The sequence below is a fragment of the Pempheris klunzingeri genome, chromosome 15, assembly GCF_042242105.1.
Source record: "Pempheris klunzingeri isolate RE-2024b chromosome 15, fPemKlu1.hap1, whole genome shotgun sequence".
NCBI lineage: Eukaryota > Metazoa > Chordata > Actinopteri > Acropomatiformes > Pempheridae > Pempheris > Pempheris klunzingeri.
The window spans coordinates 5,669,610-5,689,442 of NC_092026.1; the positions used below are offsets into that span (position 1 = coordinate 5,669,610).

The window sequence follows — 19,833 nt, forward strand, 5'->3', positions numbered from 1 at the left end:
TGAATAATAATAATGTACATACAGACAATGTTTTCCAGCACTGTGGGACTGCAGCTGATTCTGTACTTCTGACTTTGTCCAGCAGAGGGAGATGTTTCATCATAAATGACAATGTGGGAAGTGTGTTTTTTTTTTTCCAGCAACAGATTGTAAATAATTTCATCAGAGATTTTGTTTCTGTGTGCGAATGTGGAGGAGTGTCTGCGTGACGTGTGTGTGTGTGTGTGTGTGTGTGTGGTTGATGGAGAGAGGAAGAGATGAACATATACGGAGTGTTTGTATGTGCAGGTTAATAATGTGTGTGCGTGTGTGTGGTCAGTATGTTGTGGAGGAACTGTCCCACTCTAGTTTTCCCTTCTGCTTCGTCTCTCTCACCTCTTCTCTCTCATCCCCTTCATCCTCCTCTTCGTCTTCATCACTGTTGTCTGACTCGGCACTTGTCATTCCTCCCACCTGTTCCTCATCCTCTTCTTCTTCCTCCTCCTCACGTTCTTCCTCTTTTACATCTTCATCAACCGCCTGAGCTCCTTTTATGTTCTAGAAAATAAAGAGTGATTTAGTAAAGGTCACCACAGATTCCACAGATTTAACAAATACAGTTGAGCTATTTGTAAGATTAAATAATCTTTTATCCTCCATTCAGCCCCTCTGCTCTCTAGATGGACTTTGGGAATTCTCAAGGAATAAAACATCCAGAAATTTCAATGACAGTGTCATCCAACCTCCATGGGGTTGACAGTGATGGTGAGGGCAGAGTTGTCCCAGTCCTCCTCAGGGTCTTTGGCGCCGTCCTCATCTTCTCTGGAGCCCTCCTGATGTGTGGCGTGGATCCTGTACACGCCAATAACCACAATCACCACCAGGGCGGCGATACAAACCACAATAACTACTGTGGCTGCAGGAGGTGCTGCTCCTAGAGGAGAAGTAGAGAGGCAAACAAATCACAGTACATTGTTATTATTAATTTTAGACTTTTTTTGTTGAGCATTTTGACCTTAAATCTACTTTCTTTTCCATCATACAGGCTCATTTTGTCACACAGTGTGGTACAATACAGGATAGAGAACAAATCATAATGTGAGTAAAAAACGATAATAATACAAGTAATAAGTAAATAAATCAGTGAAAATTTGAAATTTATTGATATAATAAAAATTATATTAATTAAGAACTAAGAAATCAAAAGGTAAATCGAATCTGATTGCGAAACAATAATAGAGAAAAGGGGTTACAGGGTAAGTCATCATATTGATCCCCCTTACTCAGCATATGTCCTCAAGGATCAATGTAGAGAAAAAAACAACAGAACCTCAGGCTAAACTGTGACTCAAGATCTCTTTATATTATATTATATTGTATTATATTGTGTTATATTATATTATATTATTGCCATCACTCTTATATAACATTTACTCTTTTAACATTTTACTCTTAAATTTGATTGCTGAGATCTGCAGATGCAGCAACGATGCTTTAAAAGTACAGAAAACAGAAAAGATGTTCGTAATGATCATCCATTACATGTGGAAATGGATGTGAGGCCAAACACTGTATAGGAGCAGCAGAGCAGGTCTAAGCTGAACCTGTGGAAAGGAAATCTAATGGAAGATCAAATGTGTGGACTGTTCACCTTTGTTTTCATTTCCTAATAGTGGTCTGATGGACGAATAAACCGCCCTGTTAAGCAGTATGTGACAGAGAAGTCAGCTCTGGTTTTCACCACAGAGTTTCATTCACATTTCAGTTACATTTGTGACTTACCTGACATGTGTGAGTTGAGAGTGTGTATCATGAGCGGGTGATGGACGGGTCTCATGTACTGAGGCTGGGCGGCCATATGATTGGCGTGCTCCACGGGGGCGGAGTGGTGAAGAACACTGACCTACGGAGGCGAGACAAAGACCATTATCCTCAGGGAAAAGACGGTGAGCTAACCAAATAAATAAATATAAAGACAATGCAAGGCGAAGAACGATGAAGAGAGAAAAAACAACGGACTGAGCACAGGAAATAACAAGTTAATAACAAGTTTAAAGGGGGAAAACGGAAAGAGGAGATGAAGGAGCAGGGTAAAGTTAGAGATGGTAGATGAGGTACACAGTGCAGGACATGAAGAGAAGAAGAGAGGGAAAAAGACATCAAAATGACCTCCAAATTGAACTCATTGCTGGTGTAACGTCCGTTGAGCTCAGAGCAGGTGAGCCTGAACCTCCTCTCACTCAGGGTGGCAGGTCGCCAGTTCCTGTAGCGCACCTGTCTCAGTGCCTGCTCATAGTGGACCATGGAGTCCACGCCTTGTAACACACACAAGAAAAACACATTATACAGGCTAAAATATGTCCTGCAGCACAGTGGGGCAGTTTGTATCTGTGATATGTTATGACAGGAGGCTTTCGGGGACCTTTCCAGCTGTCTTACTGTATAGAGTGTGACTGTTCATCTTATTGCTGCATAAAGGGCAAGCCATTTTTAGAGACACTCTTAAAGATTTTAAGGTGGAAAGGTGGTGTATTTCATGATGTCGCACCACACATCAGCCTGGCCATCATGGTGTTAGCCCCTCCTACCATATATTGATATTCCAGAGGTGGAGTTGGTGGCATCCAGGTGTTTTCCTAACAAAGCACTGTGATGAAGCTCCAGACTCTCTCTCTCAGGATTCAGCTCTTCCCCAATCACCAGCACATCACAGTAGTCCAGGTTGTGCATCACCTCCATTACGCCTGGTCGACGGGCTGTACATGAGGACACAAAATGACAATAAAATAGGTGCTAAAATACCAAATATCCAGTCCACTTGAAGAGTGGTCTGTACAGAATCAAATTCCCACCTTAACAGGAATTTAAAACACACATTTTCGGTAACATAAGCTGAAACATCACTACGTGGCCTGTATGACATGAGAACTTCCTAAAAACACAGGCAGCGTCTCCACTCACATCCACCGAAGCTGTCTCCCTTCATTACTGTGCTGGTGATGTGAAGCTCTTTGAAGGGTGCCACACCCAGTGGGCCCCGCAGGTCGCCGGCAGGCCTGACGAGTCGATTAGATCCTGTAATGGTGATTCTCGGTTCGCTGGGCGGCAGGACCATGACTACTGCCTTGATTTCTGGGATGGAGAGACACGTGTCCTCCCCGAAACACCTGAACACACAGAAGAGGAGAGGAGAGAGAGAGGTTACAGGATGGGACAGCGCCAGCGTTACTGCTTCAATGCTGATGTGACTTGATTTAACTGTACTGGTGTCGTGAAGGGTTTTGTATATATTTGCAGCATTTTTTGCTAAGCACCATAAAAGGCAAAGAATATGCTTGTTAGTGTTGACAAATACTGTTTGTTAATATACTGCCGGAACAAGTACTTCTCTATGATATTAAATATTCATGGCAAAATAAGTGCTAAATGCTTCCATGGGATTGTGTGGGTGAATGTTTCATCATAGTCCTTGAAAAAATCTGGTATATGCTTTGGCGTCCCCATTTATTTTGAAGAATGCACTGTACACACAGTATGTACTGTATATTAGGTACATTTAAAAAAAAAAAAAGTAAATGGCTGTGTCGTCTCTCATGCCTGACAACCACTTTTGTTGTCCTGAGCTGTTTTAATATTTTATTCTCTGCTGTCAGAAAATCTAGCGGTATCAAAATATTCACATTTTCTACACTTCAGCAAGAAAAGTTGCACCGTTGAGTAAAAAAACTAAAATGTTGCAATAAAGTGACAAATGACTTTGAGGTGAGTGTGATTAGCCCTGCTTTTCCACATGCAGTAGTAAATCTCCAAATGGTAAAATAATCCATTTGAAAATAAGCATAATGTACAAAGCAGGACCTCCACTGCAAACAGACCCTGTGAGTACTGAAGTATCACAACTATCACTGAACTACTCCCGTTACTACTGCAGACTTGTAACACAGAGAAGAAGCACACAACTTTGAACAGAACAACACTTGAAAAGAGAATTCAAACTAAAATCATTGCTCTATGCCTCCGCCAACGAGTCAATGTGCAGTTCACATCTGTGTCTGTTCAGACCGAAGATCAGCGTCACCAGTTCAGTATTTAACCAAATGTGAAATATGGCCACAATCCCCCCTTCTGCTCCCCTCTCTCCCTCTGTTAAATAACGACCAGAAAAGAGCTTTTGCAGGATATTGTGACATCACAGTGAAGTCGACCTTTGACCCTTTGGATGTAAAACGTCATCACTTCATCATTTTATCCTATTAATCACTTGTGTGAAATTTTGTCATAATTAGCGAATGAATTGATTTTTGACCACCAAAATCCATTCAGTTGATCTGGCAGTCCAAGTGGACGTTTGTGCCAAATTTGAAGAAATTTCCTCACTGTGTTCCTGAGATAGCGTGTTTACAAGAATGGGACAGATGGATGTATGAACGCAGAGACAACCCAGACATAAAATGCCTCTGGCCACAATCGTCATCCACATGGAGGCATAAGAATATCAACTGTGTGTAATGGGACTACATATCACTGTTTTTGCCTCAGTCAGACTGCAGATTAATCACATCTGCTGAGTGTAAAGGCAGATCTATCTGTCTTTATCTCGAGGGGAGCTGTGAAGTGTTGTTCAGAGGTAGACAGCCTCTAGTGCTGCTCCTCAAGCTCACTTCACTTTATCGACCGGCACAACATCTAAGCTGATTTGACCCGCCTGAGTTTGCTGCCCAACAAATGAGCAGGTGCTGGATGGATGTGGAGACGGGGGCAGATACATAAAGAATACGCTATGAGACACTTCGACTACCACCCCTGTGCAGCATACAACTAAGCACACACACACATGGACACACACAGAGGCGATCAAGCATGTTACATTCAACGAGATGAGGTTTAGTGTTTTGAGAAGGCCCAGGACAGACCTGGAGGGGAAACCCACATCAGGAATTTATTTACACATCTAGTATGTCAGTCTGTAGTAATACCAATCAAAGTCACTGTAGCGTGACGATATACAAGAGTTTTCAGACATAATGGCTCTATGAGAGTCATTCTGTTGTTAAAGGTACATTAGGTGTTGGATTGTTTTATGATTTCCAGTCAGCAGTAGATGCACATGGTCACATCATGTGTTTTTGATTATGCAGTGAGAGGAAAATAAATCCAGTTACAGCAGCAGAAGCAAGTTAATGGGTCAGCTAATTTTAATAGATTTTCATATTTCGTGTGTAAATGGAGATTTTAGCCCGATGGTGGCATTGAAGAAATGTCAGAACCAAAAAGATTAGTATAAATCCTTTGAATATCCCCAGCAAATATCAAGGAATTCCAGTCATGTTCAAGGTACATTGTCGTGTTTGTAATTTGATTTCATAACAAGGTGGCTATCTGTTGTCAAAATGTTTTGCTTTGGACAAATGTTAGACAGACAGACAGACTGATATCCTTGAGATCTGCAGCTATCGGGCAAAGTGGACGAAATAAATTCAAACCTAATTACATCCACAGATGAATGCACAAAGTCACGCGGAAAAACAGAAAGAAAGAAAGACAGACAGAAAGAAAAGGAAAAGTAGACACTCAAAAGATGGTCTTTCCAATCACCAGAAGGCTTAATGTCCTTAATACTGGAGCCAGCTGGTCTGTTTAGTGGTTTGATAGTTTTTACACTAATGATCCATCCTTTGCCATCTCACTGGGAGTTCAGTTGCTTCAGGACAAAGACAGACACGCCACATCTGACAGAGCTTAGTGCTTTAAGCACCGCTCCATTATGCTACCATCTACTGGATCTAAGTTGACCAACTTGTTTGTATTGTATTTTGTCTATGCATCATTTCACATTAGTTTACTGAGGACAGTTATAGACCTCACACTTTTTTCTCCAGCTCCATCAAAAAGTCGCAAAGAGAAGGCTTTGAGGGCCATAAACTCACAACACCCCCAGCAGAGTTGCTCAGTGACTGTGAAAACGTGACACTAAGTGAACGCAAAGCTGGATGTTAAAACAGTCGAAGCGTGAGTTGAATTATATCATCGGAGCACGTGTGCACTCACTGTACTGTGGTGGTGATGTGTAGCCGCCTCATGCCCGGCGTAGGGAACTGGCGAGAGTTAATGTAGGAGACCTTGGTCATGGCTGTGTTGATGCTGTCCACATCCTCGCCTTCCACCACCAGCACAGACTGGGCAGGGTTAAAATGGAACTGGACACACAAACAAACACTATTTGTCCTCAAAGAAACTTCCAGAGATACAGATTCAAACAACTGTGTTCATGTTGTAACTATTTTACTGGACTTAAATATTAAAGGATGTGTGTTACAGAACAACATCTTATACCAAATTATACATTTAGACGTCTGTACTGCTACAAAGTGAATCCTGAACAGGACACAGTGTGGACAGCAGTTGCTATCCTACCAACCAGAGGCTGAAAGCATGTGTGTGTGTGTGTGTGTGTGTGTTGTGTTCCACATACCTTGATGTCTTTTGCGAGGCTTTCGAGTGAGTTAATATCAAGGCCCTCTTTGCAGGCCTGCAAACAGGAGATAACCTTCTGTGTTTCAATGCGGCCTGGTCGGATCGTCAGACCTGACAGGCTGCCATGGAAATACTGGGTAAACCTCGGGGTCGCGACCTCACCACCTAATCGGAGAGAAGAAGAGGGGAAGAGAAAAAAAACAAAAAATCACAATTGGATTTTAAATGACTGGTTATGTCACGTCAGCCAATTTTTAGTGCAAATGTCTAGTGCTTTGATCCCATCATGAATTAATCCTGTTGTTTCAGATCATGACCTCCTGCGTTCCCGCCGTTACCCATCATCTGACCTCCCGGCACACGTGACTCCACTTCCACATTAGTAGCATATATATCAAACACTTGCGTTCATCCCTCGCCACATCGTCTATTGTGCCTCTGCTTTGGTGTTACAGCCATGTTCTTTGCCTGTTAGGACCATCTGCCTTTCGGACTCCTGCTCTCCATCCTGACCCCCTGTTGGATGTGTTTGCCTCAGCTCCCATGTGAGCCTGGTTTGACTTTTTCCACCGTGAGTAAACTCAAACTTTATATTTTACCGGCCTGGTCTCAGATTTGCGCTTTTGGGATCTACCCTGTTTGTACTGATCCTTTGCAGGATACAAGAGACAACAACATGTATTATGTATGTTTCCAAGGGAAACGCACACACAGTTTGCTGAAAATAACATCTGTGAATCTGCCTCAGAAAAGCTTACCAGACCCAATGGATAGTGAGCAATGAAGAATTTAAGTTCACAGAGGAGGTGAGATAAGATGTGAAACAACACAGACACAAGTTTAGATGGGAAATACAATAAATGTAATTTCATCAGACAGACCGGCAGTGGCATTGTGTCTTCACAGCACTATAATGTCCACTGATATTTTCATTAATATGTTGTCGGGTGGAAATGTTAAGATGACAAAAATATCTGTTTTTTTAAATAAACAGATCACAATGAATATGTTAGTGAAAACACCTGGAACTTAATCACTGAATGGAAATTCACTTTCTGTATAAAAAAACATCCACATTAAGAGTTGGTTAATGTAAAGTTTGATATGAAGTTGCTCCAAACCAGGTGTAATTTAGTTGAATACAAAAAGCTACATAGAGAATAGGAGGCATTACACAAACACTCTCATTTAATCTGCAATACTCCAACTACTAAGATGTGACGCACTTTCAACACCTGGCACTGACACCTCCTGTTTATGCGTTGAATTTGATGTATGAGTTTGACAGATTTAATGTGCGCTTGACCTGAAATGTTTTGCATCTGCAGCAGAGAATGGGAATTACCACTCATACAAAATAAATGGAACCTCTGGCACAAGCCAGCGCACTGGCAGAATCTGTGTGTGTGAGGTGTCTCAGCACTGCAGTCTGTGGGGTCAGCTCCATCACAAAGTCAGTCAACCCTGACATCTTCTTAAGAGTGTACTTTTCCAGATTTTCCTGTAGAACTGGCCTGCTCTGCCCACTGGTGCAGTATCAGCACTTCTGATGAAGAGTGTCATTTCCACCAAATCACACAGGTCTTGTTTAGTTAACACAAATGGCTTCCAGTATGACTTTTAGTTCAGCTGTGAGGGTTGACATTCAGGTCAAGTCTCCTTAATGTGAATAACACCAGATTTGAAGTCTCTATTCACACTCTGTGTGTATCAGTCAATGTTAAATACAATGGACAATAGCCTCGTTCTCCAAATACATGTTTACGTGTTCTTTAGGCAGATTTAAGATACCATATAGTGCATTTCTGTCTACTGTCATATCTAATTTTGAAAAGACAAAAAAACTAAAGACCAACAGGGAGCAGTGTTTGATGATATTAATAAACTGATAAGTTAAAGGGGACTTAAAATAACAACAAGATAAAAGTGATCTTATATCTTCTAATGAAAAGTTCCACAGTAAAATACAGCCCACACAATACAACATCTTACAAGAAGGTAAAAACAATCACTATGCTGTCAATTTGATTCACTTTTAATATTTCCCATTCATCACCAATAAGCAGGTTTACCTGCAGGTCCTTTGTCAACATCATTATTTTCATTAGCATCATTATTTATCCTCCTGAATGTACACTAAATCATTTTGTTGTCTAAGGTTACTAACCTACTCCTGTAACACAGACAGGATGTTCTCCTTGTAGAGAACTATTGTGCACAGCGATAGACAGTAACAGCAGATATTATTCTGAACAGCAGCTACCAGCCACCCAGCATTTGGCTGGAGGCATCTACTCTCTCAGCTCTGTCAGTGTGGATCATACAGGGGTGTAAACATGTAGTGCTGAGACAAGATCCTGTCACAGAAACACCGAACAACTGCCTTCAGCATGCTATAGGGAGCAGGAGACTTATACTGTACACTTTACAGAAAGGGAGGTCGAATTCGGAAGCTGTTCAGCAAACAGTTGTCTTAAAGTTCGAGTACAAAAACTGTCTCACATATCGAGAGTAAAGAGTTGATATTGAAAAGTGGACAATTCATTTTCAATATCTGTAGACAGTACAGCTGTCTACACCATAACATTAACAAGTTAATGACTAACTAACTTCAGTATTATTTTGGGTAGCGATTTTTGCTATTTTTGCTGGCTTAGATCCTCCTCCTTTTAATCAGAGCACCAGTTCTCTTTCTCATGTGTTCCTCTCCTGAAGCTTTGAGGTGCTGAGAAATTAGAACCACTTCAAACAGTCAAACCATGTGAGGAAGACTTCTTAAGTTTGTTTAATGAAAGCACAGACAGACACTACAGTGGTGTTCATCCACACTCAGCAACACCAACAAGCTGTGCGGTATTGGGAACATAAACAAAACGTATCCCATCTTTGTTCAGTACATGAGCATCCCATCAGCCCATGAGCTTTAGGACACTCATTGGCCGGTCTGTATTTGTTCTGTGTGTGAATGCAGGGTCATCAGCTGAGCCACTGTGTGACGGTGCAGCTAGAAGTTATGCTTTTGTCATCAGTTCTCTGCTGCAAGAGCTCAAAAGGTCACACCTTGAGCCATTCTTGCTATTTGCAGAATAATTTACATCTAGATCACAACCAGGTCATATTAACACATTGCAGCAATACAGTGTATTGTTGAGCTGTGTTGATAACTGACTATGGAAATGCTGTGTTTGGATTTCAGTATATTGATCAAGTATAACACTCCATCACATGCATATAATATGATGTGTAAATGTTCTCTGAGCTGTGTGCTTTTGTGCTGTTGATCATGCTGTGGTTTGAATATGCTGCCTCCCTCTGAGTCCATCAGACACAGTGTGCTCTTATGTGGCCGTAAGCCCCAAACTACAACTACAAATATTGATGCTGTTATAGGTTTTATTGTTCTTAACCCTGCATTAGGAACAGACCTGGTAAACACTGTGCTGTTGTGATGACAGTAGGTGGCTGAGTGAGAAATCTTCCTGAGAGTCCATCACATCACTCTCTATCCAAGTTATATTCTGCCCTTTAGTCTCCTAAAGTCACCTTCATCTCTCTGACAAATACATTGCTAAAAGGCAAACTGATACTTCTGGCATGCACGTGTGTTTTAACAGTTTCATAAAAGAGAGAAAATAATAAAAGGACAGAGGAAAAGGAAGAGAAATCATCACACACAGCAGATCTTGCATACACTGTAAGAAAGAAATCAATGCTAATTTACTTTGTATAGATCCCTATCAAATTAAAACATTTACTTTTTGCTTCAATGCAATATGAAAAAAATCCATGGAATACATGGAACTACCATGTAAGCAAATCATAACTGTATTGACATAAAGTAATTTGTTTAATTCTTTGGCTACAGGCTGTCCTTTTCATTTTGGTTCCCTTTCCCTTCCCTTTGATTCACAGTCAGTTGAGCCCTGGAGTTTAACCTGGCTATGGTCTTACTTACACTCAGATATGCATTCACACACACACATTGTCTCATTGGATCAGTGTGTTTTAAGTCAGCATATTTATCAATCAATACTCTACAGGTTTCGCTTCAGAAAATGGCTGATGGGAGGCTTGGTGTACACACACACAACATTGATAACAACTGCGTTTCATTTGGGTGTTCTACTTCCTTGGTTCTGGTATTGTACGTGCTAGCTTAATGGCATCAGCGGGACACCCTAATGGAACAGCGTTATAATTAATATTATTAGTTACTGCTTTTCCAAAATGAGAAAAACCTTGTGGAATAATTTCATACTGTGTATGACTGTAGCAGCATAATGGGATATTAAAGGCAACTGTTTTCTCATTTCACTGTGTGCAAAAAGACAGCTAAAATAGCACACTGTGCTTCTACATTAGCTGAGAATTATCTAAAACTCACTGATTGTATAGAATGTCGACTGACGCCTTTCAATGTCAATATAACATTACCTCAGGCTCTTGATGCCTACTCTGTGCTTCGTTAAGTTAAGTATCTGTATCCGTACTGTACTGTGAGGGTTGCTTTGAAATTTCACACCCACTTTCCTGTTGCACATGAAATGAGATGGCAAACACACATTCAAAACAAATCCAAATTCAAGAGCAGCTTACTGCTACAGAAAACTGCCTACAAAATCCCCGACAACAACCAAACCATTTTCTTGTTAACCTTGTACGGCGACAACACACGTCTCCTTTTTTGCTTTCAGGGCAGTGAAAGTACAGTCTGAATGCCTCTCATTCTACATGTCTCATCATTATGTTGTTGATTGTGGGGAAAAGGGGATGAAGAAATGAGGGTCTGAAAGGCAATCTTGCTCGCTAATGGCCTGCAAAGTTATCAGTTGCGGCTTAGTGAAGCTTAAAGCGGCTTCATTGGGATGTAATAGCTGGCAAAGTTGTCCTCCATTCACTCTAGCTAATCCTTCCTTCAGGGCTTTCTCTCACAATCAGAGATTCATGGAAAGAGGCAGAAAGAGAGGGCTGTATGAAGGAAGAAAATGATGACGACAAAAAGAAAATTGCAATCAGGCAATGGATGAAAGGAAATTTAAACGGCAACCAAAATGCCATCAGGATTGAAGCTTTGGCTGATGCCGGCAAGTGTTATGAGCGTGATTCAGGCAAGCCGCAGAACGGATCACTACTGTTTCATTCCACCCTCCTGTAAAGCACTTTAGTATAATTATTTAAGACACAAACATGGCAGTAGGATGGCTCAATGTGATCACTACTCGCTCTCGTTCCGTGAACTGACACGCAGAATTTCTTGCTTGATATCCACTCAGCTAGTGCCTCTTCATTTTAAAGAAGAAATACTCACAGCCCCGGGACATAAAACTTAATCTTTTTATCTATTTTAACAGTAAGACCACTGCTTTCTCTCTCCTCCTCCATTTGTGCGTCAAAATCTAATTTTCAACATAATTTTACTACTTTGTTGATGCAGTTTATCTATGTTTGCAATATGTTTTTTTAAATTTTTTTATAGACATACAAATTCAGGTTATATTGGCATATTCAATAAAATACTACGGTTTTATATCAAGACAAAACTGCCCTGGAAAAAGAAAACACATTTAAAGAGATAACTGGAGTAAATTAGGCCCTATGGAACAACTGTATACCTTGGTGGGAGTGAATATATAAAGTACAAATTAAAGATGAAACTGTTTTTGTTAGTGTCTTTGTTTGCCACCAGAACAGCTTCAATGCTCTTTGGTACAGATTCTCCAAGTTTCTGAATTCAAAAGTTATTGATGTTTTTTTAATTTCTACTACTACAGCAGAACAAACTACAGTGCTTTCAAATGAGGTGATAAAAATAGTGTCTCCTGTCCTTGTGTGGCTCATTTTTGTAGAAATAGGCCTATGAATAACTGATTTCCTGATTTTGTGTGGAGCAAATACACATCATTACCTGCTGAATATAAAACATCAGTCAGGTTATAGTATAGCTGTAAACAAGCCCAACAACACCATCTAACAGCGTCCCATTCCTGTCTGATTTCAGCTTTTTTGATGCCTTGGACAAATTTCTGCAAAACTCAAAAGCTAAAGTAAATCTTTGGATAGACACACACACACACACACACACACACACTGACCTTGCCAGCAGGCGCCCACAGTCAGCTGCGTATCAATCTTTGAGGTGTGGATTGGCCAGTCATCCGTCACCAGGTAGGGTTCATAGGTCACACCATCCACAAACAGCGTCACTGCAGGAAATTCCACGTTGATCACATAATAGTGCCATTCCTTGTCGCAGATCTGTGAGGAGGAGAAAGAGAGGGAGGTTAATGTGTTATTGCGCTGTTGAGCTTTCTGCTATGTGTCCACTTATGCATTCAAATAAGAAAATATTCCTTGTTTGCACAGAAATAGGGCAGCTTTAAAAATACATCACTTCTCTTTTTTTGGGGTCTTATTTAGGCTAGGAGCATTTTTCCGTGGAGGATTTTGTTTATAGGGATGCAGTTATGAAGACGATGATGTTTACTCCAATCATTGAGCCGACACCGAAGGCGCATCTCTGCCTGTCTACCTTCAATGAAAGAGACGCAACAAATTCCTCTCCTCATCTCTGGATCATTTGCTCCCTGTCGTCAGACAGCTAATGAGGTTTTCGTCTAATGAGCTGTTCATTAAAAGCACACGATGAGTGACAAACATGGCTGTGGAGGACCAGAGTGTCTTTGATTATTTGGAGAATTTGTAAAGACGCATCCTGTTCTCTCTCTCTTTCTCCCCTGCCCCTCTACCCACCACAAACACACAGCCATACACTCTCCCTACCTGGGCCACAAGAATATCTTAAGAAAACATATTGGCTTCTTTGCTTTCATGGCTTCAGGGCTACAACCAATGATTATTTCGATTATCAATTAACATACAGATTATTTTCCCAAATCATCAATTAATAGATTTATCTAGAAAATATCAGAAAATAGCTAAAAAAAATGCCATTTACAATTTTTTTAAAGTGTAACTGTATTTCTTTTGTTCAAACATCAGTCCAAAACTCAAAGATGATGAAGTGATTAATTAAATTAGTTGACAATGGACTAATAGACAGATTATTTAAGCTGAACATGGCTTTTTCTCTCATTGACTATCGTGAAAGAGAACTGAGCAATAACTTGAGGTTTGAATTCAAGTCCAGTCAGTCTGGCGGCCGTTAATAAAACAAGAATATGGAAGGTGTGGTTCACTGATTTGCACTGTTGACTCAGAGTGAAGCTGACTGGTGCTGACTCCTGTGTGGAGTTTACAGTTTTAATGTCTTCAGCAACTTGCTGAAGAATTTCTATGGTTTTCACGTGTTTTTTTGTTCCTCCTCTTATGACCATAGCACCAGTCTGTCTGTACTCAGTCTGGTGTGAAGGATTCGGTTGAATTAACAATTTATTTTTGCACTGAGGAGAATATCTGCTAATTTGAGATGCACAGAGAAGAACAGCAGGAAAGGATACATCATTCAGATAGATTTTCATTTTGTTAGATTTTTGTTCTTAGGCTCAGTGGCCACACACACACACACACACACATGCACACGCACACAACACACACACACACACACACACACACACACACACACACACACACACACACACACACACACACACACACACACACACAGATTGGTAGATTATTCAAGATGTGATATGAACTAATAGGGTTGAGACCTGTGTTGGAGCAACCAGGAATCTCCAGGGGTTTTCACTTTGGAACATAGAGACTCAGGCTTTATGAGTGTGAAGAAACAGCAAATCCCACAGGACATCCCCCACAGTATCACATATCTAAGCAAATACCGGGATAACTATGCTGAGCTACTATGCTCTGCTATGGATTGCTTCATTTAATGACCACAAGTAGATCTAAACCTCGTGATTCCAGGCCCAGCAGTATCATCTGGTTGTAGCTACAATGCTTTGGTGCTATGTTTTTTTGGTGTGATACTAATTAATTGTCTCCTGTTTTGCTACAGTTTTGGGTCAACCTGAAGTGGAAATAGTTTGACTATTGAGAGTAGAATAAATTAAAAACTATGTAAAGATAGACAGTGTATAACTGGCTGTTCTTCAGGTTTCTGTACTGTACACAGATTGAGATATGATTCCAAGCATGTGTTATTAACAATGACAGTGTGTTTTAGTTTCATCAGCTCACATTCAGGATTTGTATGTGTACTGAACTAGACAGGCAGAACGAATTGCCACTTTCATTTAGCCACTGGCTGGCTGACTGCCTGTGGAGGTCATTGAAAACGACAGACACTGAAAAAGTGGAATCACACGAGGCATCAGATTTTTTTTTTTTTACTTGCGGGACTTTGACATTAGTTATAACTCTTTTGGTTTAGCATGATGTTTTTCCTACCATCATTTTGAGTTAACAAAAATGCTGCCAGAGCTAAAAATATTCATGATATCATGCGTGAAACAAGACTTTCGAATAAAGGTTTACAGCTCTCTGAGGCTGTACTGAGCTAAATGCTTTCATTGTGTATGTAAATGTTAGCATGTAAACATGTTCACAATCATCGTGTTAGCATTCTAACATTTGCTGATTAACATTATAACACAAAGTACAGCTAAGGCTGATGGGAATGTCATTAGTTCTGGTTAGTTCTGTCTTTAACTGGTTGCTTATAAACAACTAGTTAAAGTTGATGATGGCGCTCGGCGAAAATACATTAAATCGCCAAATGTTATTACAATTATTGCAAATCCTGATGTGGACGACAATCTGTGTATCAAATTTAATGGGACTCCATAGTTATCAATCTTAACCATGAATCAGGGGATCATCAGAGTCATTAGGATTCATCCTCTAAGGACAATGAGTTGTTGTCCAATAGTTGTTGAGATATTTCAGTCTGGACCAAAGTGGTGGACTGACCGATGATCACCAGAGCAATGCAGCTAGCATGGCTGCATAGAGTTCAGGTAGTATGGAAATATGACGGCAACAAACTGTGTTACAGTATTTCTCTCACACAGGGATACTGATTATTTCTCCCTTTATCTCTAATCTTTCGCTTTCCCATTCTTCCTGTCTATCTTTGAGCATAATAGTTGCTGGACTCAATGGCAGAAAATTGAGGGCATGAACAAATAATGCCCTCTATGTCTATACGCCTGTTTAGAAACACATGCGCAGTGACTGCATGCATGAAAGTTCTTACCAAGAGGCACTGAGGGCCAGAAAATTAATAGAAATACTATAAAACTAATATATATAGAAATACTATGTATATTTTTATCTAATATTGTTACAGATCAACTTTACTGATGTATGTGCACACACTGCATGTAACTGCTGTATTTAACAAAGGTGAAAGCCTTGAATCCAATCCAGCACTCAGTTTGTTTATGTCGTCGACTGTCTTAGCTTGAGAAATCAAACTCCTCAAATGCATACTGATGCCAACACATTCACAAACATCACTATTTCTGCATCTGCAACATCACTATTTTGCAGTGGTGACTCCAAAATGATTGTCGCCGCTGCTTCAGAATGACCCTCAAATTAGCTTTAAATTGCGAAAATTAGCTAAATTAGCTTCTGACTCAGGAAATTAACTTACTTATTGCGTTTTTTAGTCCCTCTTACTGTTGACATTAGACATTTCAGGGAAAGCTTTAATGCTACCTGAAATCCATGTTCAAATTATTGAAATTTTAATCTACTTGTGAAAATGCAAAAAAGGGACATTTCACTGCTTTTTTCCCCCACATCGTTAGTAGATACCACTAGCTATACTCTTTTTGCTGCTGAAGCATGCTTGTGTACACATTGCTTGTCTGAAGGCGCATTACTCAGTGGGAGCTTGAAAGTACTTCTCTTCTGCAACAGTGTGGCAAGACAATGAATGCTGAAACACTGTAATGAGCACGTCCCCAAGCAGGTTTCAGGCCTGCTTAGGATGAACAGAATCACTGGGAATCCCACAGAGAGACAGAGATGGAGAGAAACAGCTGCAGACGCTGAGAGACACTGAGGCCATGTCAGATGCATTTTAAAATACATGTTTTGCTCTATTTTAGACTTCCATTCAAATTAAATAGTTGCTTTCCTACACCAAGTACTTTCCAGGCGAGCCACATGATGCACTCGCAGAGAGAGGATAGAGATAATTCTTCCCTTCCCACTCTTTTTGACTTAAGTGGAATAACTGAGGGAGATAGTAATTCATGAAAAACAGCACAGTGAAGACCTGCACCCTAATGGAGCAGAAGTTCAGCTGACTACAAATTTCTCTTGATAGGATGAACAGGTGCTATTCAGACAATAAGAATTGTTGTAACATATGGCCTCCCTGGGGGACAGGATCACTGACCTCAGACAAAGATTAAAATCTTCAGTTGCACAAGTTGGCGACAGCAAAAACAGAAGAAGCTGGGAGACAAAAGACGGTACAGAGGAAAGGTGAGCAGTCTAGTTTCTGCATCCTCCTTCCTACATATGCAGGATTTGAGTCCAATCATTGTGTCCAGTCATTTTAAGCCTGAAAGGGTTCACAGAATACTAATGTGAAGGGTGTATCAAACATCGTCAAATATCAGAAAATATTGTTGCGACCAAAGAAAGATGATGTCAGATCACCTTTTTTCAAGAGGCTCACTTTTCTGACTATTTTCTGACTTTTAATTTCTATTAACACCCATGACACACCCACGCAGGTGCTTAGCCTCTGGCTAAACCTAATGATTTTGTTGCACCTTTTGGGGCTTTTTTCACTGCAGACCAGAAAAGCACAGGTGTCACCAAAACAATACCAGGAACGTGAGGCTGAAACAGCTAAATGGAATTCAGTCGTCATTCATTTTATTTTTTTCTACTTTTTCCTACTTTTGATATGTCAAAATGTCGTCTATGAAAACAGGAAGTTCTTTTTAGTGAACATTGTTTTGGTGACAGCATGTAACTCCTAGCATAATATGAGACACCATCAACCTAAGCAGAAGTGTAATTAGCAGGAATGGGTAAAAACATGTGCGAGTGTCCTGGAGTTTTTAATTGATCTTTAGCATGTCACACAATATCAGGAAAAGTACAGGTGAAATATAATATCAAATATGACTGCATTTCAGTCTAAGTGAGCTAGTTCAGGATCCTGGCTCTGACAATACTTACAGTACAATGGAACTGAGCCATCATTAACAAAGTTTGTTCCACTTGTGCTTCTCCTGCTATGACAGGTCAGGGTCAGCTGTGGTCTGTTAGGAAGGAGATGGCCAGGAGAAGTTTATAGCTCATCCTGCAACTTTAAAAGTATGATGGTAAATATTTACGCAATTTCTTCTTTTTTATCTTGAATAAAACAAGACCAGATAAGGTGGACTGCAAAGTACTTCTGTCTGGCTTCCTCTATGGGGAACAGACCATTCTCCAAACTATTTACACTCTGACATTATATACAAAGCATATATTTCCCCAAAGTTTCTCCCAGACCTTGCTGCATTGCTCTCTTCCTACACATTTCTTTGAGCTGACTTTGTGTTTCTAGACACTCCAACTCCCAGCTCCACTCACAGTAACTTTTTTAATGATCTGGATAAATACAAAATTTGGAGAGTGCTCCATCACTCAGATGGAAGAACATACATCCTCCTCCTTCTGGTGTTCTCTAAGATAGATTACTTCCCTACTTTTAAAACTGTGTTGGTCAGGATCATCGACTGTATAATTGGTACCCGTACACTTTCTTATCATTCCTCTATTACCATAACCATAACCATCTCCCATCTTTATAAAGTTCAGTTTACAGAATAAATATGGACTCAGATTTTCTTTGTTGAGTATATTACCATGCAATAGCAGTGTTTTATTGTTGAGAGTAAAACTCCAGAGATAAGCCCGTCTATCTTGTGGAAATCTGCCACGGGGTATTTATGAGAGGCTATTGCAACTTATTCATGAGAAATAAAGTGGGAAGATCTTCAGAACCAATTGGACCTCGAAAATACTATAGAATATAGAGGCTGAATTTAGGTTGTCACCCAAAGGATCTCTGGCAAAACAATTATATGCTGTCTGCTTTGCGTTAGACCAACTACTAACAAGGAGAGCATCTCAAATCTTTTTTGTGCCGGACATAGGTTATTCAGGCTTATTGTGCGTCTTACTGGGGAGAAAACCAAACATAACCCTTTATTCACAGATAGCAATGGGGCATTTTAAATCTGCTGACATAAACAGAATAATGAGGACACTCTGCTGGCTGCTGAAAAGCCCTTTAACGGGGTCAAGTTTATTTTGATGCATTGGAGAGGTTTGTCATGGGAGGAGATTTCTTTATATGGATACAAACCCCATATAATGGTGTTCAGATCTGTTTTATGACACCAACAGTTCCCAGCAGGGCTGCCCATTTAGACCAATGATCTTTGCTTTGGCATTAGAACTGCAGGCCAAGACTATTAGGCTTTTTGCTGATGTGACAAGTATAACGAGTGGTAATTATTGGTGCGTGAATTTTTCTTGTGTGCTGACAATATTATTTTGCAGTCCTCTCTAAACATAGAAATTGCTTATTTTCTGTGAATGTACCTTTCACAGGATAATTCAGGAAATCTGAGGATTTGCCTCTAGGCACCTCCACCCTTCTTTTCTCCTCTTCTCGTCTGTCTTGTTTAATGCCCCTTTGTCTGAACTACTTTCTTCTGTTTTTCCTGCTCCTGCTATCCCCACCTCCACCTCATCGCTCCCTCCTAACCTGCACCTGTCTTCTCTTCCCTATTTAATCTCCCTTGTTCCTATTGACATTCCTCACCTCTCCTCTCTTCTGCCACTATTGTGGCACTGCATTATTGATGCCAGCCTATTATGTTTCACTCTGGTGGTAAGGAATGACAAGGATGGTGACAGAAAGAATTTTTTTTTTTAAAAAAAGACTAAAAGAAAGAAAGTAAGGAAAAGAGTTTCGCTATCATGCTCAACAGCGTGTACTCAAAACACACCATGTCACACAAAAGCAGCTCATTTCTGATAGACACAAATGTAAGATGCAGATTACTGCCTAGCAGACCATGAAACACTCACATCTGTAAGAAACAGTGGAATGGATGAGCAAGTTTCTTACTAGTTGAATAGAAAAATATAGTTATCTAAAGAATGCATCAAGGTCTACTTTCATTAATTAAATATTTTGATAAAGCCTACTTGTATCTGCAAGACCTAAATTAAATCAGTGACACAACTGAAAAAGCTCACAAAGATGTGAGGTATCAGATTAAATACGAATGCAAAACAAGTCAAAAGGCTTCTTTGAAATTATGTTTTGCTGCAGTTTATTTTTTATCTCTTTTGTCTGTCTGTCTCTTCTGTAATCTCACTGGCTCTTACTCTTACTTGGTTAATACAGCGATAATAATAATCAGTGAATTA

The 19,833-nt window shown here is 40.2% G+C and overlaps 1 protein-coding gene across 1 annotated transcript in view; it reads right to left on the minus strand.

Moving 5' to 3' along the window:
• Positions 1-302: 302 nt before the first annotated feature.
• The window catches only part of clstn2a (calsyntenin 2a), a 72,282-nt gene continuing 52,751 nt past the window's right edge, over positions 303-19,833 (minus strand). Inside the window, exons 10-18 of the mRNA XM_070844859.1 lie at positions 12,546-12,708; positions 6,452-6,618; positions 6,028-6,176; positions 2,941-3,146; positions 2,568-2,735; positions 2,149-2,294; positions 1,762-1,882; positions 723-913; positions 303-537 (exon numbers count right to left, since the gene is read on the minus strand). Coding sequence (XP_070700960.1) covers positions 316-537; positions 723-913; positions 1,762-1,882; positions 2,149-2,294; positions 2,568-2,735; positions 2,941-3,146; positions 6,028-6,176; positions 6,452-6,618; positions 12,546-12,708 — 1,533 coding nt within the window. The 3' untranslated portion in view covers positions 303-315. The remainder of the gene's footprint in view (positions 538-722; positions 914-1,761; positions 1,883-2,148; positions 2,295-2,567; positions 2,736-2,940; positions 3,147-6,027; positions 6,177-6,451; positions 6,619-12,545; positions 12,709-19,833) is intronic.